Source organism: Thunnus albacares, chromosome 20 (assembly GCF_914725855.1).
Source record: "Thunnus albacares chromosome 20, fThuAlb1.1, whole genome shotgun sequence".
Taxonomy (NCBI): domain Eukaryota; kingdom Metazoa; phylum Chordata; class Actinopteri; order Scombriformes; family Scombridae; genus Thunnus; species Thunnus albacares.
The window spans coordinates 8,212,772-8,237,403 of record NC_058125.1 but is presented as its reverse complement, the minus strand read 5'-3'; the positions used below and the strand labels follow the sequence as shown (position 1 = coordinate 8,237,403).

Below are 24,632 nucleotides of genomic sequence, written 5' to 3'. Positions count from 1 at the left end.
AAATTTAACATTTTCATTTACTTTTATTACTACTTTGTTTATTTCATCATTATTATTATGTTCTACTTTTATTCTTCCATGTTGCTTTTGTGGAAGCAAACACATGCCTTGTATGCTGCAGACTCGTCTAATAAACAGGTTCTGATTCTGTACATAGTAGGAGGATCCTGGGGTAAATAGGGGCCCGCAAGGCCCCCAGAGAGTTAATCCGGTTATGATAATAATACTCCACATTTTAACCTCATGTATGAGTAAATTGTCAGCTATGAAAGGGACCCAGCCTTTATTGTGAGAGTATTTCTCGGATGTAGTATGTCTCACTTGCTGCACCTTCAAGGCTGGTGTGAGTTGTGCGGGTGTGCGGGGCGGAGCGTGCTCGGCGGGTGACGGAGGAGAGAAAAAGCCGAGGCAGCAGCGGATACACGGACGTCTTCACTGTGTGTCAAAGCGGCGGTTTTCCAAATGGCAACGACAGCGGACGACCAGCGGGAACCGGCGGACGTCGCTGCACTGCCGACACACCACGGCTGCCGCCACCACAACAATAATAGCAACAACAACAACAACAATAACAACAACAACAAAGACAGCGAGGCGGGAGAGAGCGCGACCTCCGCTACCGCCAGCCCGACCGAGCCCGGCGGGACGGCGCCGCAGAGCATCGGTAACGGCTCGGTCATCAACCCCAGCGGGGGGAGTAACGGAAAGTGGGTCCGGCTGAACGTCGGCGGCACCGTGTTCCTCACGACGCGACAGACGCTCCTAAAAGAGCAAACTTCATTCCTGTACCGGCTGTGCCAGCAGCAGGACCTGCACTCTGACACGGTGAGTCCGGCCAGTTGGATGACAAATACAACCATAACAATGTTATAACCGGAGCTTTGCACGTGTCTGTGGCACTTACTGATGATGATTTGGCCTTCTTCTACGTCAGTGGTTCTCAAAGTGGGGTCCGGGGACCCCCCTAGGTCCTTGAGGTGGTCCCCAGCAAAAAGGGGAATAATTCATTTTCATTATAATTCAATCCATAAGTAACACAATGACAGAATGTTTGACTGTTCTGGTCATGGGGTTCATACGCTTTCTGTAATAAAACATCTAAAAGCAAAGATCTTATCAAATGGGGGTCCGTGGTCTAATTTGTGTCTATTTAGGGGTCCTTGATGTGAAAAAGTTTGAGAACCACTGCTCTATGTGACTTAGAGCAGTGACTCCCATTGTCCTGTGATCCCTTAAAATAAAGCAAAGTGCAACTGGGACCCCTCATCATGTTACTTTGTCTACCAGTTAAGTTACTGAGTATTGTCTTGATTCATCTGTCAATCATTTTGTCCATAACATGTCAGAAAGTAGTGAAAAAGATCTGTTAAAGTTCCACACAGTCCAAGGTTTTGTCTGATTAACATTTCAAAACCCGAAGATATTCAGTTTATCATCATGTTCAACACAGAAAAGCAATAAATCATCAGATTTGAAAAGCTGGAACCAGCTTTTTGTCCATTTTTGCTTAAAAAATGACTAAAACAATTATTTGATTATCAAAATAGTTGCTGATTAATCTTCTGACGATCGGACTAGGTTGGGAACCACTGACTTAGACGCTGCTTTGCTTTTCCTCTGGGCAGTTGAGTTAGGACATCTGTCAGTACATTAGTCTGCATGTAATATTCATTAGTGAGTACAGTCATGGAAGGAGGAGGAGGAGGGTGGTAGTGGCCTAACCTGAAGGGCATGTGAAACTGAACCTTCTGTCAGTTTTACACTGAGACAAAGCTGGTGAAAAATCACAATAACATTTTACAACATTCCTGTAGTGACCCATAGTTTTTCTGTGGCTCTCAGTAGTGAGTTCACAGTGACAAGGAACATTGTTGTGTTTTTTTATACACTCAAAAGCGGTCAAACTATAGTTTGATATGTCTAAAAAAAACCCTTAACACGATTTATTTTCAAAGGCATTGCTGTGGTATGAAGGGTGGATTTGCCCAAACATGACTAAAAGGATTATTATGTGTGTGCAGGTCTTGGCATGAAGTAAAGCCGATTGTGATAGAAAATGAGTAATTTATCCAGAGATATCTTCTAATGTATCACCATAGGCTTAAAGGCACCGACAATATTTATCTGTTGTCATCTGTGTGCCATCAACAAAACCTATTACTACAACTCTGCTCCCGGAAATGCACGCCTGCAGCTTCAGAGCGGGCGTGGAGTTGCCTAATGACCAGCTGATATGCAGTATGTGCAGCATGAAGCGCTCCCACTCTCTCTTTCTCTTGTGTGTGTGTGTGTGTGTGTTAGTGTGTCTCAGCATCGTTTTGTGGTGTGAATGTAGCTCAGGTCAGATGGATGAACACGTGCCTCCTCTTCTGCAGGGAGCTGCACAGTCAGTAGCTGTACAGCTGGCATCTTATGAGGAGAGAGATGTATTATGTGTCTCCCAGTCACATGTAGTCTGAGAGCACTGTAAGGGCTGGCAAGACTCATAAATGATGCAGATTTCTATTATGCTGCGGCCTTTGATATGTATGCATGTGACAGAGAGAGCGGGGTAGGTCTTCCTCGCAGCCTGGAGTCCACTGTCTGTTGACATTTGGTTGCTTTTGGGCGAAAACCTCTCATCTTCAAAATGTCACTGAGAAATCCGCCTTTAGGAAGGCAGCACATGCAATTTTATACCACTACGTCGATCGTATGTGTTTTTTGGCTTTTGTATGACTGACAGGAAATCAGGTAAGCGAGAGAGAGAGAGAGAGAGAAGGGGATTACATTCAATAAAGGCCCCTGATGTTGTAATTACATGGTCAGCGTGTTAAACCAGGACACACAATATAATAAAGTTTAGAGCTGCGACAATTATTTGATTAATCAATCTGCGTCAGTTTTTAAAATTCAAACGATTGTTTAAATAATTTTTTAAAAAATCACTTGTTTCAGCTTCTCAAATGTGAATATTGTCTGGTTTTCTTACTCTTCTAAGACAGGAAACTGAATTTTTGACTAATGGTCAGACTACACAAGACATCTGAGGACCTCGTCATGATCTCTGGGAACTTGTGACGGCCATTTTCACTATTTCCTGATCGTTGACAGATGAAGCAGTGGAAGGATTAATTGCAAAAATAACTGTTAGATTCATCGATAATGAAAATAATCTTTAGTTTCAGCTCTAGTAAGGTTATTTGAAAGTGGTTGTTGGGCTGCAATTAGCAATTGTTTTCATTGTTGATTAATTTGTTGATTATTTTCTCAATTAATTGATTAGTTTTGTCTATAAAATGTCAGAAAATGGTGAAAAATGTCAGTCACTGCTTCCCAAGGCCCAAGGTGACGTCCTCTGATGTCTTCTTTTGTCCTGAATTTCCGTCCACAACCTGAAGTGTCTGTCAGAGAAGAATAAAGAAACCAAGAAATCTACACATTTAAAAAAGTAGAGAATATAGAGAATAGATATTTTTTTCTACGATTACATTACTAACGATTAATCAATTATCAAAAAAGTTTAATTTTCTTGACTAATCGTTGCAACTCTAATCAGCTGAGGGATTGTTTATGGATAAAATAACCAAATAAGAAAGTCTGTTTAAAATTCAATCCCAGTAAATGTTGGTACTTCATCACATTTTGGCAGAAATCAAAGAAAAATCCTTTAATACTGTAAAACCATCCTGCTCATTTATATGCAGCGTCGCCCATAACAGTGTAACACACCCAGAGATACTGAACCACAGTACAAACTGTGTTTAACTTCACCATCGTGTCCCTTGGACGTTATCCAGCGGAGGGTTTTAAACAGAGTCATGTGACCTTGCAGAGGAGCAGAGTTTGGAGGTTTCAGCTCCACAGCAGCAGTGACTGTTCCCCTGCTGCACCGGCAGGCTCTGTGGAAAGAATATTCCCATGTGACCTTCAACCGCGACCTGACAGGAGCTCCCTCTGCACCGCCCGAAGACACACAGTCACACACTGTATCTCCCTGTGTCTCACACGCATACAAACACACGCACCTACATCTCTTTCCTCTCTTCATCCCCGCTCTTTCCATCCCTGTCGTCATCATCATTATCCCGTCCTCTCGTCATTCTCACTCTCAGCAGCTGACTCACTCTGAATGCCTAACCCATGTTTGTCCTTTTCTCGTCTGCGTCTTTGATATCCGCTCTCTATCACAAACTCTTTGAGTTGAGTCCAGAGAGACACGGAGAGACTTAATTTTTGTTTTCCTGGCTCCATCACACTGCTGTCATCCTAAAAACGGGAACTGAGCTGTAGGCAAGGAGCTGAATCCTCTGAGAGTTGTGACTTATGAGCAAGACAGGCAGGAGCACCAAAGCTGCTTTTTGTCAGGCGTGTCACACAGCTATCTGAGTCAGGATTTAGTATTTATGCAGTCAAGGCCGTTTCTAGCTTTTTCAGGGCTCTGTGCAATATCTTGTTTGCATTATATTCTATATGCATATAAATGAGACCAAATGCTTCCTATTTTAATTTAAGGAACTTAGTGCATTGTTAAGATCATCATCACCATCTTCAGAACTTTGAAGATTTTTTGGAAGCAAAGTCATCAATGATGTCATCGTAGGACAGCTGCTGGCCAATCGCATGACTGATAATGATAATGGCAAGACCGCTGACAATGCTTGGTTACATAACCCCTGCAACACCTAGTTAAACGAACCAGTGTGTACGTTCGTAGGGAGGAGTTGAAGAAAAGTAAAGGACTCAACCAGTAGCTGGAGCCAGAGGGTAGGCTCAGTAGAAGATTGTATTAAAACTTTTCTGTTGTAAGAAAATAAAATGATGCTGGAATTTTTAAAACCAATAACAGACATAACTCAAACCAATTCAACCACTTTTTGGTTTGTCCGTTCTGGGCCACTGTAGAAACATGGTGGTGCAACATGGTGGGCTCCGTGGAAAGGGACCTGCTCCCTCTGTAGATATAAAGGGCTCATTCTAAGGTAACCAAAACACAATTCTTATTTTCATGGGATTATACACTAATGAAAACATACTTCTGAATATTATATTCCATTTCTGTCAAGTCCATTCCGCTAGATGCCACTAAATCTTACAAACTGGTCCTTTAACACGTGACTCGGAGGCGCCTGGATTGGTCACTCAGTCACTCCATTTGTCTTCTGTCCTCAAGACTTGGTTTTACATTTACCCACAGAGTTTCTCACTCACTCCACACTCTTCTTTGCGTCCGCTCTCATCAACTTTTTCCTCACCGTCTAGTGCAGGGAAGGACGGGACTTAACATATTTCCTCCAACAGGAACTTTCTAACCAATGTTAAACTAATGTAAACAAAATCAGTCTGACACGCAGATGAGTTAACTTACTCTCTGTCATTTTCTCATAAAACAGAAAATAATACTAAATAATAGGAACATTTATGGGACTCTTTTCTCTACTGGGTTATAGTTACCAAAAGTGTCAATTTATATTTGAGGAGATAAAAAATACGTTGGCACACCGGGACCCCCCTAGCAGTCGCATTCTGGGCCCTACACACATGCAAGAAACGGCTCTGTATGCTAAAATAGATGGTGCACTATAGGAAGGCTTTTGAAATGCAAATATTTCCCTTCCAGAGAGACGTGTTTTTGTCTGCCAGTTGATCATAGAGATATTTATCGTATACTGCCTGGTCTGTTGTTCCTTTGTGTACTTATCTCATTACCTAGATGTTGAAGCTCCCTCACTGCTGACACAAGCAGTAATCCCTTTGTATTCTACACACAGACTCTCATTTTCAAAGTCACAACCAAAATGTTGGTCACTGGAGGACCACATATTTGACTGAGCAAAAAATATTAATGAGGTTGTCAGATATATGCAGAGCTGCAATCCAGTAGCCCAAAGTAAACTGCTGTTTGGTTGGATATGTATGTATATGTATGTATATATATGTATATGTATGTATATGTATGTAAGTCACGTGAATAATTATTGTGGAAAAATGAAATCAGTGACACCAAGTTCAAAGTAATTGTTTTCATTCGGCAGGTTTACCCTCAAAAGCCTCATGATGAATACGGACTGAATCAGTCAGACCACTGAGCATAACAGCTGTGGGTGCACACAAGCATGAATGATACAACAGACTGGGTGCAGCCGGGTGGGGGTGAAGGGGGAGAATCAGTGTCTTTTAAATTTTTGCAAAAGGCAACAAAGATGCAACATTGTTTTTTTATTAGAGAAATTATTTCACAGTAAGTGTAGCTTATTTCTCTCTTGGTTATACGAGTGCGATGATATGTGACGTGGTACACCACATATAAACAAAGTTAAAGATCCCGTCCAGACATGATTTTAGACATAATTTTTTTTCCCCACGAAAAAGTTCAATAACCTATTTAAAAATCTTAAAATTACATCTACTTCGTCTCTCTCATTTTGCCTCATTTGTGCTCCAAAGGCTTGTATAAGTCACATACTGGATCACGATTGGCCAAACTAGATGTGATGTCAGATATAAAGTGAGTACAGAGAAACTTTTGCCCCTTCAGCAGATGGATGTGAAAATGGACTTCTAGCATCAAACTGCACAGTGAAGATAAAACATCAACGTGGCATCACAAAAAGCAAAACATATTTTTGAGTGAAGGGGGGACTTTAATCTTATGGTCTTGAAAAGCCTGAAGTGTATATCGAAGTGTCTGTGAAGGGTCCAACCCAGCAGACACCAGGCTGAAAACCAGCCTTTGCTCCGGTTGTTTCGTAGAACAACCTGAAGCTGAATGACACAGAGGAGCAGTCCAGCCTTTGGTTTTCTTGTCTCACTCAGTAGAGAAGCTGATTTTATCCGCACTGGAGTCCCTCTCTAATCCTCTGGCGTTAGCGTGTCTCTTCTCAGTGGTTCTTGGCTGTTTTTAAACACACACACACACACACACACACACACACACACACACACACACACACACACACACTGTCTGGCTGTGTTCGACTGTTTTAATGAGATTACGGCACTTCAGCTGCCCTACCCCCTCACCAAACCAAACGCAGGGCTTTCTGCCATTCATACAACCCAATCTGACCTCACGCCGTCCCAAGCCAATTACATTATGAAGCTTTGACACCAAGGTGATGTTAACTGAACAGGTGTATCATGGCGGCCGGTCGCAGATGATAACCACATAATCGTATTACCACAGATTATGAATTATGCATATTAAATATCACAGGGATCATGCAGATGAGTTTTGAATGACCCAATGCTGTGACTCAGATTATCTGGACACATTTTCTGCTGTGTTTCACTTTAAAATTCTGTCAGACTCTCTGTCCAATTTCACAGCGTCAGCATGGATTCTACCACATGCCCGAACTCGCTTTATTACCTTATCTGTGCTAAGAGAGGCATTGGCAGCGACCAGGGATCATAAAAAAAAAAAAATCATAAAAAAAACCCCGCTAGAGCCAAAGTTCTCATTTGAATAAATAGTACAGAGTTGTGTGAACTTGTTTCTGTTTCCATCAAGATACACAAATTAGACTTGTCTGGGCTACACAAATAGACCTTGTATGCAATGTACGCACCTTTCTTAGGAAAAACATGAAAATGCTGCTATTCATCACCACAGTTTCAGTATTACAGTATCACTATATCTACTGGATTGAAGTAATATAGGTTGTAGCAGGTGGTTGTCTTTTTGGGGAAAAAAAAAAGATTTTCATAAGAGATGAAACCTATCAAGAGAGAATTACGCTAACGACTGTTTTTCAGTAGGGCTTTAGGTTTGGGGACTTTTTCACATCTGCAAAAGTGTTTTTATTCACTCAGCAAGGAGCAGAACCACATGAAATGAAATGGGTTTATAGGTGCGGAGCTGCTGTGATGCCTCCTACATCAAAAATGTCAAACACTGAGAAGTCAGTAGTTCAACCAGACCATCTGTGATGTCGGGGATAATAAAGTAGGCTGATTGCTAGGGCTGTAGTCAACCAAAGAAAATCTTGGTCGACTAAAACCATACATAATCTTCAAGTAATCGATTAGTCGCACGGGGGGCGGGTGTAACCGGACAGAGTGCGCAGTAAACTCGTCAGCCACACATTTCTCTGTTCTGTATTTCTCTGTTTTTGTGTCTTCAGGTTATGCTAACCCATTGTTGCTATCTTTAGAGCTAACTCCCTTTATTTTTCCAGCATTTGGGGAAACAACAGATGTGACTTTTTAGCATTTATTAACTGACACACTGTAGCCTGTACTGTACATTTACTGCCAGACTGAAAACTTACTACTAACCTTTTCCTCTGCCCCGCTCACTATGCTAACATACTCCTTAATGGAGCCACGCTACCAATAGTTTCCCAGGCAACAACAGAGGTTGACTCACATACCGGAACAGCGCTGCACAGAGATTCCCATATCGATTTCCATATCAAATAATAAAAAACATTTTTTTTGGCCTGGCGGGGGTTCTCGTTGTGTCATGGAGAAACACAGATTCAGTAAACGTGCAGTACGTTCAGTAAACGTTCAGTACAGTTAGACCCAGCAGTCTTCATTAAGTTGGGCGAGTGCAAAGTTGTGAAAACAACGGGGGTGTTTTGAATACACAGGTTTTCACAGGTAATTTGTTAGTGTGTCCCTCCCGCCGCAGGAAATAATGTTTTACTCCTGGAAAGCTATTGATGTAGAACTTTTCTCCTTATGAAAATAACACAGAGATGAGTCAGACGAGAGCATATCGACACAATTAATCACCGACCAGCAGACTACAGCCCTACTGATTGCACTCACATCTAGAGTTTTCTCACCGTTCCTGCCCCCTTTAGGAGGTGGCCATCCCAGACTTCAGGAGTTTGGGGTTTTATACCCCTCCCGACAATCGGTGGAGAAATCTGGTCTGGGAGTTTGGTTGGTACTGATGTTCGGCCCAGATTATCTGGTAATGTGAGTGGTTTATAGATCCAATCTTAAACCTCCAGAGCTGCTCACAGACTCATCAGGGCCACCCTGATCATTTCAAACTCCGAGCGGGACCACAATAGCCAACGAGAGAGACAAGTCTACAAGGAGATGGTGTTGCCAAGCAACGGTGAACATTCTAGCCCTTGAGGCTAACGTTAGCTAGCATACTACTGTTGACAGATATTAAAACTTACAGTTAAAATCTCACCTCCAGTTCTGGCTGAAGAACAGACAACCCGTGTTGACCGTGTCTACACAAACATTTTTTCATCTACATTTGTTTAGCCTTCTGCTTCAGTTTTTTCTCATTTTGTTTACATCTGCTTCCTCATAAGATCATGTGAGATCACATGAGGTGGTGCGTTGCTCCTTCTGGTACAATAATCTTAATAATATCTTGTAGTGTGTGATGCACCGTTATTTTCAAATCTTGTAGTGTGTGCGTGTTTGAGATTAGAGAGGAGTTTCTCCTTATGTCTGTGAAGCAACCCAATTAAAAAAATCGGTTAGGATTTTAAAATTCCTGTAGTCTGAGCCCGACATAAGAGTAAGACAAGCCTGGATTGATCGATGTGTATAGATGAAATGTGACTGATGTGTAGGTTTCGTGTTAAAACAACAAGAAAATCAAACAGTTGCTCTACTTTCTCTTAAATCTACCTCTTGAGTGATAAATAATTTCAAATAAAAGCTGCAGAAGTTAAACAGGATACACAACAGATTTTGCAATGTTAGTTGAGCCACAGTGTTGACACATGCTCAAGCAAACAGCAGAATGCAGGCGAGCGTGTGTGTGTGTGTGTGCGTGTTTAGAGGTGAACGGGGCTTTTGTTTGGCTATTGGTGATGATAGCCTGTGGGATGTACTCACCTCTACAGAGAGATGTTGTGCAGTCACATCCTATTTCCCTGAACACACGTTCTGTAAAACATTAACTCACCAACTAGTGTTCCTGTCCTCTCAGTAACTGAAAAAGATGATCTTGTGGGCATGCTCCAGCTATACATTGAATCTAGTAAAAATGTCATATGTACATGGGAACATCTTTACAGACTCAGTTTGTGCATTGCATTGGACATATAGAATTTTTATTTTGGGTTAATGGTGAGAGTCATACACCATGACTTCCTGGTTGAGTTTTTCAGTCCGTAAGCATCATAAAGCTTCCGTCAACTGTCGCAACAAGCAGATGCAGAATATGTGCATGATACAATCATTCTGTATGGGGAAGTCAGAGAAACCTGTGGGGAAATCTAAGGGGAATTTCCTGAGAAAAAGAGTAAATGCTGTGTTTATGCTGTATTTTTAATTTCCATGATACAGTACTGCAGTACTGAATCTGTAGTACGTAGAGGCAGCAGAAGATGAGAGCAAGAGAAGACGGTGGCGTGAAAAGGCGTGCAGACTGCATTCAACGGAGAAAATGTAAAAAATATACAATCAGTGATTGAGCAAGTTGACCAAATTTTTTAGAAGTCATTGTCCTACGGCTGCAATGCCTGTCATAATGAATAACTAGTAATTGTGTGTATGTGTGTGTGTGAGAGAAACTATGGCTCTGACACATTCAGGAAGCTTTTCCTTGGTGTTGTCAAGCCCACACTGTCAAGTCAAGTCACGTTGACGAGGCGTTAGTCTGTCCTCTACTGCAGCTCCGCTCATTTAGGATGGGGTGTGTGTGTGTGTGTGTGGGTGAAACCGTTTATACTCTGTGCTGCAGTCACAGCCTCTACACACTCTAATCACTGTGATTTTCAGTGCAGGCACACACAGTGCTGTGTCTATACCAGCTGCCTCCTAGTCTTCATATCCCTTCCCCTCCATCCTCTCCATCACACACAGAAACCTCACGCGTCTTCATCTTCCGTCTTGACGGCAGAATCGCTCTTCGCTTCTTTGTGTATCTACGTTTCATTTCTAATAGGAAGTTATTTATCACACCGTTTCTTTCAACCCTGCTCTCTCTGTTTCTCCTCCGTCGATCTCTCCAGGTTCGTCTCCCGCTCGTCTCTTTCTCCTCTTAATTCTTCCCTCATCTTGCGGTAATGACGTGCTTGTATCTAGGTGTCTTTGTTCATTGTATTCGCTTCATGTCTCACATTGGGAACGCCTCCTGCGTGACTGAACTCATCAGAAGCTCCTGTCACGCTATGCCAGCAAAGATTGGCTGGACCCAAAGACATGAAAGAGATTCTTCCCCATATAGATTGGGCTGACAACACACCGTCAATCATTCATTAATTTCTTCTCACTGTTAAAGGAACGAACCTATTCTCAGACTCAACCCTCTATTTTCAGGATTATAGTGCACTAACTATTTGTTAATCCATTACAATGTTTCTGCATAAAGCTCTTCCGAAGCTCTTATTAAAGATATAATGTGCAGGATTTTTTGGTTGGTGTTTGTAAACATGCAGCATTCAAAGTTGGCCCCTCCTCCCGAGCAAAAGAAGAGAGAGAGAGCAGCGTTGGTCCAGCGAGCTAGAGAGTGAATGAAGAGAGTTAGTGATGTTGACGAGAACAAAGCTGTGAAATGTTTTTTTCTTCTTTATTTGTGGTAGATTAGTTTAATTTTTGTGAAAAATAATTTAAAATCCTCCAAGTGTGCATCATTATTAAATAGCTTTTCATCACATGCAGGGTCAGATGTGTCGTCCATATTCCGTATTATCTGTTTTACTGTTAAGTCTAAGATCAAATATAACCAAACTAATGTTAGATTCGTCAGTTAATCCCGTTAGCTATGCAACCCAGTTACTGGGTGTTAATATTTAGTAGCAACTAATCTCTATGTAAGATCTGATGCGTAAATATCCACTTAGCCAAAGTATTAACTCAGTTTAAAGGGCCATTTTATAAAAAACTCACTTTTTCAGTGCTTGTTTGTATATATTTGGGTCTCTGATGTGCCTACTAACACACAAACTGTGAAATAAGACAACATGGTCAGTTTGGTGTGGGCTGCCTTGCTCTGTACTCATATGATTCAACAAGCCATTCAAATTTGATGCCCCCTGTTACATCACTTGGGGCTTCATTGAAATTGTACCGCCCCCCCATCCATGCCTCTATCTGAGACTTCACCCACTAAATATCCTGAGGTCTGCCATGTTTTTCTTGCAAGCGCCAGTTGGGACTTGGCTAAGCTAAGCTAAGGGTGAAAAATTTGCACGTATTGTGGGGCGGGACCAGGCAACAGAGCTGCTAGTTGCTGACTGACGCCTGCTGAGCGCCAGCCACCTCTGTGGGAGAGAGCTAGGGAGCAGAGCTGAAGAGTCCTGTGTTGCTGCTGCTGCTGTTTTCATCTTCTGGAGGATTAAACACCCGATTCTGCTCTGATCCAGAGCAGTTTACCGGCGAGAGGAGTTTATTTTTTCAACTTTTGGGATTAAGTGGATTTATCTTCAAACTCGCTTCTCAGCATAGCCGGAGCTAAGCTAACACCTGAGTCACACACCACCTCAGCTGCTGTCATCAATAATAAACATCTTAAATGCTGGTGAGGTAATTAACTTTGGGGTGGTTCTGCAAGAGCATTGAGAGGGACAACGTCCTTGATACCCCATTAACACCTCAGAGCCCCATTGGTGCAGCTCTCACTTTTACACAAAAGAAGTGTGAGGAGGAAAAAACAGAGTCAATGATAATATTGGCCCAGGCTGCTCGAAGCACAGGCGTCAGGCTTCTCCTAGCAAACACATTCCTAAGGGCTCAGGGTTGAACAAACCACTTCCACAGGTTTGGGCCTCAGAGTGACCTAAAAAGCTTCTACCTCCATACAGGAGGTGAGGAGGAGGTAGAGACTGACCTGATAGCAAACTCTAAACTTGACTGTAAGCCAGCTCTTTTGTTTACAGTCCAGTTGGACAATAGATCAGGAACTCTCAAATCGAGGGTAGCTGCAGATCCAAACGAACAAACTGGGATTTGCATGAACAACCTGAAAGTCCAGTTAAGCCCTTCAGATATCTGAAAGCACAAAATCCCAAACACGTCTATCTACAGCAGTCAAAACACACCACCAAACTGGACTCCGGAACGTCTGATGTTTTTTTTTTATTAGAAATGTTTTGTGTGCATTTAGTTGTTGAGGTTGGGATTAGAGGACCCGGTAACAAAAGCAATAACATGCTTCTGTACAAGATGCTGCTGGAGGGTAAGGTTGTCCATTGCTGCTTCAGCAAACAGCCATAAAAAGAATCAGTCATGTGAATCGAGCAGGTTCTCTTTATCAAGCTGAACATTTTTTTGCTCCTTGACTGAAATATGAATGTACATGCCACCAGCCAAATGTTGGTGGTTGGTTAAGGAAACACTTTTGTGACTCTGTGTGTCAGTAGGAAATAATTGCGTGAAAAACTTTGCCCAAAAAAGATGTAATATTTCTCAAATCTGCCTGTCCAGTTTGCTTCTCTCTCGACAGAGGTAACCCACTGAACTGTTTTAATGACACATAATCAGCAGATGTGACCAAAGTTCTTAACATCCTCTTTCATTTTCCCAACAATTCCTGCTCTTTTCCCCTTCTGTATCTCTCTGCTTGAATCTCCTAAAGGCCTGTATGCATTTCTCAAGCACTAGCTCTTTTGTGAATTCAGCTCTAAAAGGGGTCTCTGCTTCAAGCAATCATCACAAGGAACAGCAGGGGGGTGGTGTGTGTGTGTGTGTATGCTGGAGGGGCAGTATGTAGTCATGACGTAACGCTAACAGCCAGGCTGGCTTAGCAGAAGTAGCCTGGAAGTGGGACAGAAGAAGGACACGTGGGATAATAAAGTCACCAACAACTACTCTGGAGTGACAGTAACCAGAACTTCTGTGTCCAGCTGCAAAAGGCTGTTGTTGTGGCAGGAAGCTCTCAAGGGAAAAGCAAATAGCAGTGTTTGCAGCAGGAAGCATCAGGATTTAATGGAAAAGGAGGGGAAACACAGAACTTTTTATAATCAGGGCTGGGAAAAGTTACTTTTCTATCTGACTACTGGGAGTTGTTGTACCTTTGTACACAAAAATATTGCAAAAAACATTTTATCAATCAGGTAATTCTAAAGATATGTTTTTTTCTCAAAAACTACAAAAGCATCACATCCTTATAACATCAACAGAACCTCCGCTGTACAGGAGACTTATATTTTGGAGACAAAGTCCTCTGCCAAGATGAAAATAGCCAGCCAGGATGTTATTCCCCAGTGAGTATCTAAAAATACTTAATATATTACAGAAAAGGTCAGTTGGAAGGAAAAGTAGTAGCACAATTCAAGTTTGAGAAATACTGTACATGGAAAAACAGCATTTAATTACTCATGATCACTAAAAAGTTATATTTAAGTGACAAAATACTGCTTATATAGAATAACTAAGATTGCATTGAACATCACTAGTTTAGTTCATCAAAAACCCTCTGTGGTTCATTAGTGACAACACAAGGAAAGAGCTCAAAGTGACTCAGTGTCATAGTGTGAAAACAGTTCCTGATGTGATAAAGGTGTTAATGGACAGTGTACTTTCTGTCTGTTCCTCTTCTGTAACAGGATGAGACGGGAGCGTATGTGATCGACAGAGATCCCACCTACTTCGGTCCCATCCTCAACTACTTGCGGCACGGAAAGCTGGTCTACAACAAGGAGCTGGCTGAAGAAGGTCTCATAATACATATGAGGGGTGCTGGGTGCATGAGTTTGTTTCATTTTTGGGCAGGTGTAAATAATCAAATTCCCCCCACGCTGCCTCATGTAACGTCAGTTCTTTTACCACCATATTTTCTATTTAGGTAAATGTGAAAATACTCTGTCTATGATTAATAAATAATGTTGTATGCTACAGCAGTGATTCTCAACCAGTGTTAGGCTATTACTGCTATTGCACTTACATGGAAAGTGTAGTAGTTCAAGTAATTTGATGCAATAGAAATTAAAAATTGATTTAAAAAAAATAAATATATATATATATATCCACATATTGAGTCACCTATAACACCTGAACATGACAAACTGCAACTAAGAATGCGAGAAAATTAGTTAGCAAGCAAGCAGAGTAACAAAGAGAAACCGTTAAAAGTAATTAATGGATAAACAGTTGAAATTGTTAGCTAAAAGTAATGGATACATTGTTGAAATACATAGCTAATGGAGAAATGATTAATAATAGTAATGGATACAGTTGAAATTGTTAGCTTCATGGATAAATGGATGGAAAAGTTACCTAAAGGTTAGCTAAAAGTAATGGATAAATGGTGTAAATAGCTAAAAGTACTGGATTAGCAGTTGAAATTGTTAGCTAAAAATAATGGATAAATGGTAGCCAATGAATAAATGGCAAACAGTTGAAATTGTTAGCTTGATGATAAATGGTTGAAATAGTTACTAAAAGTAATGTATGAATATTGGAAATATCCAAAAGTACTGAATAAACAGTCAAAATTGTTAGCTTAAAGTAATGGATCAATGGTTGAAACATCCAGCTTCTGCCACTCAAAGTGGTGGTAGTATGCATGCAAATTTAACCAAAACATGACATTTCACTTGTATGAAAACATTTGTATCCACCATAATACCAACATATCACTGATACTTAAATGCTATCCAATTTAAAATCTTTTTAAATGAACACATTTGTAACATGACGGGTGGTTTCGATGAACGGGTTCTTGAGTTCACCTGACAGCATGTAAGTCGGCGCTATAGCACTCACACAGCAGCTGAGTTGTGTGTTTCTTCTGTTACAAGGTGTCCTGGAGGAGGCTGAGTTTTACAACATCACCCCACTGATCAAACTGATCAAGGAGAGGATCGTGGAGAGGGACTCCAAGGCCACACAGGTATACACAGAATATATCTGTATATTAACAAAAAGTGTTTGCTGCTTCACTCTGTCTAAGGGCTTTAACAGTCATACACAGATCATCTCAGTCACTGGATATCATGTTTGAATTATGATAAAAATAGAGATACAGGCTAACAGAACAATTATATTAATATTCTTGAACCATATGGAATTTATTTTGCATCTAACCTTTCTAATACATCCTGTACTAAATATTGCAATACTTACTATCTGCACCCACAACACACAGACACACAAACATACACACACAGAGTACACCATTATGGTGTAAGAGCAATGCCTCGCAGTCATTTTCTTCTTTGTCAGTGATTTCATCCTTCTGTGCTTCTCTAAAGAGAGCGCTGCTGCACACCAGGCTTCTCTCTCCTTTCTTTTCTCTCTCAGGATGGTTGCACTCTCTCTTATATAATCCCACTGCTCTCGCAAACATACACCCACTTTCCCTATGTTCTACTGTACTTTACTGTACATAAGCTATAGCTTGCCTGCTGTTAAATATGATGCGATAATCTGAAAATAGAAATGCTGATTTTGTAGACAGCCCACAACTACAATGTATTTTTCTCTTTTAAATTCTTTTTTTTTCTTTTGAATATTATGTAATTCTTATTCCAAGTCAGTTTTTTTGCTTGTAATTACATTTTTTTTGTTCACTTTGAACACTGGTTTACATAATGTTTCTAAAACGTTAAAATTAAAGTCAGTTTATTAACATTTTGGTCATTGTAACAACATTATTAGTCAATCATCATCACATTTTTATCTTATTTCTTCTCCCTCTGAAGATGATCGTACCTTCTGTTAGATTCATCTACTTTCTCTTCAACACCTTCTCGCTCTCTTTCCCCAGCAGGTGCCCCCCAAGCACGTCTACCGAGTGTTGCAGTGCCAGGAAGAGGAGCTGACCCAGATGGTCTCCACAATGTCGGACGGCTGGAAGTTTGAGCAGGTCAGCGTGCGCACCTGCAGAAAGCCCCGCACCGGACTGCTCTGGACTGTGGGTTGGACTCACGCTGCTGCTGACCCTTCAATCTTGACCCTTGGCCTGATCCCTTGGCCCTGACCTGAGCCCTTCCTTCTGCACTCCTAAAATGAGTTTAGGTGTCCCAGTCTAGATAGTCTAGATCTTTTTTCACGTAGTCTAGATAGATAGAGATCGCGTAGGCTAGATCTTGATGTATCAACCTTAAGTACCACTTTATTTTTACAGATAGTTCCAGTAAGACATCGTCCACTGCACCCCATAATTTTCAGTCTTTCACTTTCAGCCTCTAACAAAGGGTTCAGAACCCAGTTAGTCTATATCCTGCACTGTGGCACCGGGTGCAACCTGGAACAGTCACACCATACCTGTAGCCTTTGTCTTTGTTAAGCTGGTTGGTTTGTAGCTGTTACATTTTTAAAAATATATTGTTGAACCTTTCTATGTACGATTAAAACTCATACAACGTGTTCATTAAGTCTTCTGTTGATCACAGGACAGCTGTAATGACACAAAGCAAGTGTTCACATTGTGAGCAACACAACTAATGAATCAACAACTAATTAGTCACTTTTATGCATGTATGCATGTCTTTACATCGCTATCTCTACCAGCGAGTAACTCATACCACTACATGCATTTATTTTAGAAACTTGAATGTGGCCTTCAAGGTTTGCCTTTCTGATTTCTTTACGTTTTCTCATTATATTTAGACTGTCTTGGTTACAGATGTTAGACCAAACCGTATTAGAGCAGAAACAATGAGTCAATTAATCAATAAATAAGTGGTTAGAAAATTAACAGGCAACTATTTTGATTATTAGTCGTTCAAGTTTATTTTACGTTTATGCAAAAATTCACTGATTTGAGCTTCTCAAATGTGAATATTTGCTGACTTTTTATTTGACTGCACTGAAAGCATTTGGGTTTGCACTGCTGCTCGGACAAAACAAGCAATTATAGACCAAAATGAATTGATTGATTGAGAAAACAGTCGGCAGATTAATGATAAGTGCCTAATCTCACACCACCAGCAGTCTGTTTAGAAAAGAGCGACCCACTAACTGTGTTGCTCACAGTGCGAACACACAGTCAAGATGTAATGTCAGTAATAGAGGAAAGTCTTTCAGAGTTAACGTTATCTCTTACGGTGAAGGCTGAGCCTCCTAGGTTGCTTTAATTCATTTGACACCCTCTCCACTAGTGACATCTCAGAACCTCGTGGTGTCATATAGGTCAGCCTAGAAATCCCTCCTTGTCCTTCTGCTTTGGCACCAAGCTCCAATGCATGCTACACAGCTATGGTTTGCACACAATTTCTGCACAAGCTGACCCGCAGTTATTTTGCTCTTCCCACAAGTAAAAGACGCTTCTTGTTGAGTCCACTGCTGTATGTGTAACGGCAGGCTGTCCGCTCCTTGCCCCCCCCCCCCACCACTCCCCCCTTCTTCCATGCATGAGCACAAGAGTCTTTCCTCTGCTTTAGTTTGGGATCTCAGCTCTCTGCTGTCTTTGTTTTCTCTGCTGCAATCTCTTAATTCTTTCTGACACTCACTTTCTGTCTGCCTCTGTCCCCCCTCTCTCCTCTGTATATCTTTCTGGATCTGTGTCTCTCTCCTTTTTCTAGATGGTGAACATCGGCTCATCGTACAGCTACGGTACGGAGGACCAGGCTGAGTTTCTGTGTGTTGTCTCCAAGGAGCTTCACACTCCGGGATCTGGACTGGGTACGGAACAGAGCCACAAAACTAAGGTGAATTTTTTTTTCTCACACACACACACACACACACACACAAACAACAGGATCAAGCTGCTAGGCTGTGCGTCCATGTGGGGTCCTTTCCTCGTTTTGTATGTGTGTATTACTGTTTTGTCACGGTGTGTGTGAGAGAAGGGGGGGGGGGTATCTCCTCTCATTGGAAGCGTGTGTGTGCTTTGATCCTGCACTCTCTACTGAACGCTCCCAAATGTCAATCGCCTCAAAATGTCATTCACAAACACATTCACTCCATCATCCACACACCTCTGCCTCCCTCTCCCGCTGTTATCGATCTCTCACTTTGTCTTCCTGTCTATCCCTCACTGTATCCGTCTGTTTTCTGGCTCTTTCATATGGATATATTGATATATATATCTGTCCCTGTATTTACCTCTCAGCTTCTCTCTGTCCGCTCACTGACACTCATCAGCGTGTTCATTTTTTTGTCGTTTTCTGTCTTTTTGTTTGTTTGTTTTTTTTTTCTTTTGTGTTTTCCCCCTCCGTCCTTCATGCCGAATGAAGCCGGCGGAGACGCAGGAGGAGGAAGCAGCGAAGGATGAGGAGGAGGAGGAGGAGGAGGGAGGGAGAGATACCGCACCGAATGAGTGGCTTAGAGAATGAGGGAGTCATGTTTCTTTGTTCCAAAGAGAGGCGGGAATGGGTGAGGAACTGTGCTAGAGTGCAATAGATGTGCTAGTGGGTAGACCTGGTAGATTTTAGTGTGTGTATGTGTATATGTGTGATGTCTACGAGGATTCAGGGTGTTTCATGGCACTGCATTGAGTATGAAGTCCGAGCTCTTCCTCTGTTTCAGTAGACGCAGCACTTAAATGAAAACCGTGTGAATTTAAAAGATGCGTAATAGACAAATGCAAGCGGCAGTGAGGGAGCGCTCCATCTGGAGAAAACTGGGCAACAAAGGTCTCCGTCCAGATTTCAACCGACCATCACCCTAACCCATAAACTCCATGGCAACCATCTAAGACAAAGTCTCAAGCAACCGAACACACACCTGTATCTTTACAACCAGCAGCAACATGGTAAATTACTACATGCTGGTAAAGATGTTTGTCTCTTTTACAAGCAGCTTTAACGTCCAATCATACAGGACACTGATTCAAGGCTTGACAACATCAGCTACGCTACTACTTTGAACAGTCTACGCAGGCTAGCAGTATCCTTCTGTTGTTGTTCCATCGGACAAAATAAAAATTACAATAATATCACAGCAGTATCTCAATATTGGTCTGGTACAGTACTCATTGTACATTATTTAGAAATATTCTTTTTGTTTATTTAAAACAGAGCTGCAATGATCGATTGATCTACAGAAAATTAATTGCCAACTATTTTTATGATTGAATAATCGTTTTGAGTAATTTTTTAAAGAAAAAATGTCCAAATTCTTTGATTCCAAAGAATGGACTGGTCGCTCATGGTGGGAACAAAAAGGAGACATTTGAGGACGTAACCTTGGGCTCTGGGAAACTGTAATCAACATTTTTCACCATTTTCTGACATTTTACAAACTAATCGATTTATTGAGAAAATAATCAACAGATGAATCGTTAATGAAAACCAACATTAATTGGAGCCCTAATTTAATATCTCACGCAGAGAGATATTTTGGTTTAAATTTAAGTTATAAGTCTTTGGTCAAACAGTTGATTCATGTAGCACATGGGAAACATGAACCAAAACATGTCAATATGAGAATTTAAAAAAGATTTATTACAGAAAGACAAATAATGATAATGTTAAATTATCACCCATACCCAATGATGACATTAATTGATGCTATTGGCATTAAGTTATAATAGTAGTGAAAGCAAAAAAATAAAAATTTTACCAGTTTTTCAGACCAGTTGTGATGCTGGTTTCTGATGGTCTTTACTAATGAATGAGGTTGGGTTGGAACCACCTTTTTTACAACCAACATCACCACGTCTGTAGAAGAAGCTGCTGTGACGAAGCGAAGGTCAGTTTTCAGCTGTTGGACACTCAGAGGATTTCTCTTCAAACTGTGAGGGTTCAAAGCCATTAAATACAATTAATAAGAGGTCAGTTTTTTTATGAAAAGCCTTAGTGATATAAAATCCCATTTGGCAAAATACGTGGCATGTTTGGTGAATTCTGCTAAGTAGATGTTGGATAAAGATGTCACTTTGTTGTGCTTTTTGTCATCATGACCTGCACAAGCTGTGTGTATACATGCACATGCTTTATCTGGTCCAACAGCGACCCGACACAGCCTTACAGATATATTGATTGAGCGCTGCGTCTCTACGGGCTCTAATTACCAATGCTGTGACATGGAATATCCTTGACCTTTTAGTGCAGCAGTAGTAGTGTTAGATGTCCTTCCAAATCTGTGTACATACTGTATACACACTATCAATGTAGAATCACACACAGTTACACCCACCACATGATGGACACATACATTTAAACACACAAAACCAAACAAATGTCAAAGGGACACGCACATTCTAAGACATGGCTGTGTATGTTTTTGTTAATTTTCAGCCATTACGCACGTCATCGATGTCATTTTTGCTCTCATTTCGTCACCATTTCCATCACCATCATCACTATCATCACGGCCAAACCATAGCTGTAGTTAGAATATGTCAAATGTTTATAGATTAGATTGGTGTGAATCTGCAGTTCCTAATGTTTTCATGTTTTTCTTTTATTTCACAGCTTTTCCAGATCCATGGGTCCCGGATGTAGAAATCGCAAGAATCTAAGTTATTTTTTTCTAGGCTTATTATGACATCCTGTACATGGTGTATGTGTGTGTTTTGCATCAAATGGACAGTCACCAAAACAGATTTGTAGTGTTTTTATTGGTTCATTGACAAAATGCTGGTTATAAAGATGACCAAAAAACACACAAAAAAACAAAATCCTACAGTCAGTCGGAGCAATGTCTTCAAACATATTTCACAGTGAAACTCATTTTATTAGTAGAAATGATCATGTGTTGTTGTGCAAATGTTTTATTGCCAAGGGCGTTAGTGAAGCTTAGTAAATTATAACCAAAGATCCAGATTAAAGCTGGCTGAACCAAGGTGCTGAACAAGAATATAAAATCCGCCTGAAGAAAATAGGAATAGTTTTGGTTACACAGTGAGGAGATGCGGCTGTGACATTATGATCTGACGGATAGCAGATGGTGCCAGAGCATCAGATTGCATCTGTGTTGTGCAGCTTTGGATCATTTACTGCCTAGCTATTGCATTTCCAGCTGGCATGGAGGCATTAATTCCGTTAATCAAATTTAAACCAAATATTTCAAAACTTATTATCATCCCAGTGATGGATGCAGTTGTTTCCCAAATGTAATTAAGACCATTACCCCTATAATCCGTCATATGTGTTATAAAGACCTGACTGTAAGCAACTTCTCATTTCTTCTGTACTTGAGGCAGAAGTTTGGTTGGGAAACCAACAACCACGATGAAACCACTAACTGTTAATGGCAAACATTTCAGTCATTACCAGCTCTACTTGGTCATTAACCTTTTTTGGAAATATTTAATTATTTGTTGCTCTCAGTGTGAAAATGTGTTTATACTGGTTTGATCGAACACAGACTCCACGGCTCATGTGGTCAAGGCTGGAGCAGATCTCAGCAGTGTTTACTGCATAAAAAAAGTACACAAACATGTGTTGAACCACCTGTTTAAGCTTTATTCAGAGAAGGCCTCATACTCCTGGTCGGCTAGAGTCGGTATGCCTCCAGTTTCAAATTGCGTCGAATGCCTGGACCCCAGTATACCTGCTTGCAGGTCTAATTGTTTGTTGCTCACAGCATGAACATGGGTCAACACTGATTTCATTGTATTAAATGTTAGCGTAGCATTTTATTGGTTCGTTTGGATGTACATTAACAGATTTAAACAATGTAGCCAGAGAAAGAGGAGGGCATTTTCTGCTTTTGGAGCATCTGACTGATTATTTTACTGGGTCTCGTTACAAAGATTCATCTGGCTTCACACTGTAGAGGAAGAGCAGCCAGCTCGCATGCACTACACTGACAAAAACACACACTGCTTTACATTTACCTAGTCATGCTCTGACACACACCTGCATCACCTTTTGCCCGTGCATGCTAGCTCAGCAGCAGCAGCAGCGTTGTGTCAGTCTGTTGCTCTGGCTAGGATCCAGAGCCAGCTTTGGCCCCAGCTGACAGAGATGTTGGTGAGAGTCAGGAAAAGCGTGAACAGAGCGAGAAAGGGAGGGGAGGGTGAGAGAAAGTGAAGTTTATATGTGTGTTGTAAAAATTAGTCACTCTGCCATTTTCTTTGTTTGGTAGGATAAGGTTCAGCACTTAAATCTGCCGCAGTGCAGGTGTGTGATTGAAAAGGACTTATAGAAGCAGTTAGTTAGATAACACGTGACCTTGAACAACCTCTATTGGCAACTTGCAGGAACTGCACCACAAATCAAATTTGTGTCCCCTCCACAAGTCACAAACCTTGACAGTAGTTTGAATCATGTTGTGTAATGAATTTAATTGGATTAACTTAAGTGTGTGTAATGAAAGAATTCGTGTCCGGCTGTCATTCAGCAAATACACCTCCCACAAGAATTTGACAGCACATTTACTGTATGGAAAAACACTGGAGGTGAAGTTGTTGAATGCTGGAAAATAAAGGGTTATACATTACTTAAAAATAAAACATTCAGTTTGTATCAGCAAGTAATAAAATGTGTAAATGCGCATTCAGCTTAGAATATGTCTACAATAGCCCAATGTCACATCGTAGCTTATCAGAAAACATTTAACCAAATAAAACAGAAAATACATGGTAGAACAGATGCTAACATGGAGACGGGGCAGGACTTTGGCTCTTTTGAAATATTTCTTGGAGGCATAAATAACTGTAATGGTGTTAATCATCAGTAGTAGGAGCCAAACAACTCCAACAGTAGAAAAACAAAAAAAGCGGAAAAAAGAATTGGTAACCATACCGAGTTTTGTAGATTAGCTAGTTAGCACAGTTGATATTCCAAATTCAGGTTAGCCGTACTAGCCAACAGCTAACTGGATAAGATACTTAACAGCGTTCCAACATCTTCATTTCTATGTGTTTTTGTCTTTAAAAGATAAGTTTGGTGTTAATCTTTATTTGCTTATTGTCCACCAATACCATGAAAAGACTAAAACCAACAGTGTGTTCGACCTTCTCTTACTCACTTACTTCCCTGATGTTAATCCTACAAAATGTCTCAAGAATATATATAGTTTAATATTTTTTACTGTAGATTTTAGGAAAAGTTACTCAAACAGAAGTCAATATCGCAAATAGGTTCGGAACTATTTTCAGCCACAAGTTGATACACATTTGGTGTGCTAGTAACTATTTACGACCGCAGGACAATGTGTGTGTGTTGAGTGGAAGTAATGAAGTCGAAGTAATAGTTTTTGGACAATAATGGAGGCACAGAGGAATAAGCTGTATCAGGCTTTGGCTACACAGACACTTCTTGTTATTCAGATACATTTATCGTTGGTTTTGGTCTTTCCATGATACATTTTCTCTAGACAGAAAAGAAAAACATAACCATCACCATTTCACTTTGGTCATTAAAGCTGTCCTTCAGTAACCCTAAAAAAACTGCAGTTCTTTGGCTCAGCCTGCTGAGGTTTACCACAACCTGAGAGATTATTTCTGCCTCTGAGACTTCTGCAGACATTGAAACGTTGGCTGTCAACAGCTTATGTCTGAGCCTCCCCCCCGCTGTGTAGCTCCTGTTTCAACAATGACTGACCAGCAACACAAAGCAAACACACAAATACACTCGGACTGTCTTATATAGGCAATAAGCAGTTAGAGATACAATGTGAGACAATCGAGAATTAAGATCACAGTTAGCGAGTTTTTGATAACATTTTGATAATTTTAAGGTAAAACTAAAGCTGAAAAAATAGGCTGCAAATACAATAACGAGAGTGTGTTTGTGTCTGTGTGTGTGCAGATGTGTCTCATCTATTTTAGGTGTAGAGTATAAACTGATATCCTGGATCGTTAGGATCCATGCAATACCTTATTAGCTGGATCACCAGAAGACAATAAATGTTAGTATAATACAGTTACTGATTATGCTTATGATAAT

The 24,632-nt window shown here is 40.8% G+C and overlaps 1 protein-coding gene across 5 annotated transcripts; it reads left to right on the top strand.

Annotated features, from left to right (window-relative positions):
* The first annotated feature begins 362 nt into the window (after positions 1 to 362).
* kctd17 (potassium channel tetramerization domain containing 17) lies at positions 363 to 23,443 on the top strand. 5 transcript variants are annotated; one of them, XM_044337252.1, is made up of 7 exons: positions 363 to 825; positions 14,454 to 14,562; positions 15,648 to 15,739; positions 16,619 to 16,714; positions 18,375 to 18,500; positions 19,029 to 19,167; positions 21,210 to 23,443. In XM_044337252.1, the coding sequence occupies exons 1-6, from the start codon at positions 463 to 465 to the stop codon at positions 19,125 to 19,127; spliced, it is 885 nt and encodes a 294-aa protein (XP_044193187.1). In that variant the 5' UTR covers positions 363 to 462; the 3' UTR covers positions 19,128 to 19,167; positions 21,210 to 23,443. The 5 variants fall into 5 exon arrangements, with proteins under 5 accessions (XP_044193187.1, XP_044193185.1, XP_044193188.1 ...); XM_044337250.1 differs by having other exon boundaries at positions 16,619 to 16,762; XM_044337251.1 differs by having other exon boundaries at positions 364 to 825; positions 16,616 to 16,714.
* Positions 23,444 to 24,632: the final 1,189 nt, after the last annotated feature.

Excerpts from the sequence above, each read along its gene's own strand:
- kctd17 (XM_044337249.1), top strand. The coding sequence starts at position 463 with ATGGCAACGACAGCGGACGACCAGCGGGAACCGGCGGACGTCGCTGCA. Across the intron at positions 15,740-16,615 it reads GGGACTCCAAGGCCACACAG|CAGGTGCCCCCCAAGCACGT; the intron begins GTATACACAGAA and ends CTCTTTCCCCAG. Across the intron at positions 16,763-18,374 it reads GCACCGGACTGCTCTGGACT|ATGGTGAACATCGGCTCATC; the intron begins GTGGGTTGGACT and ends TCCTTTTTCTAG.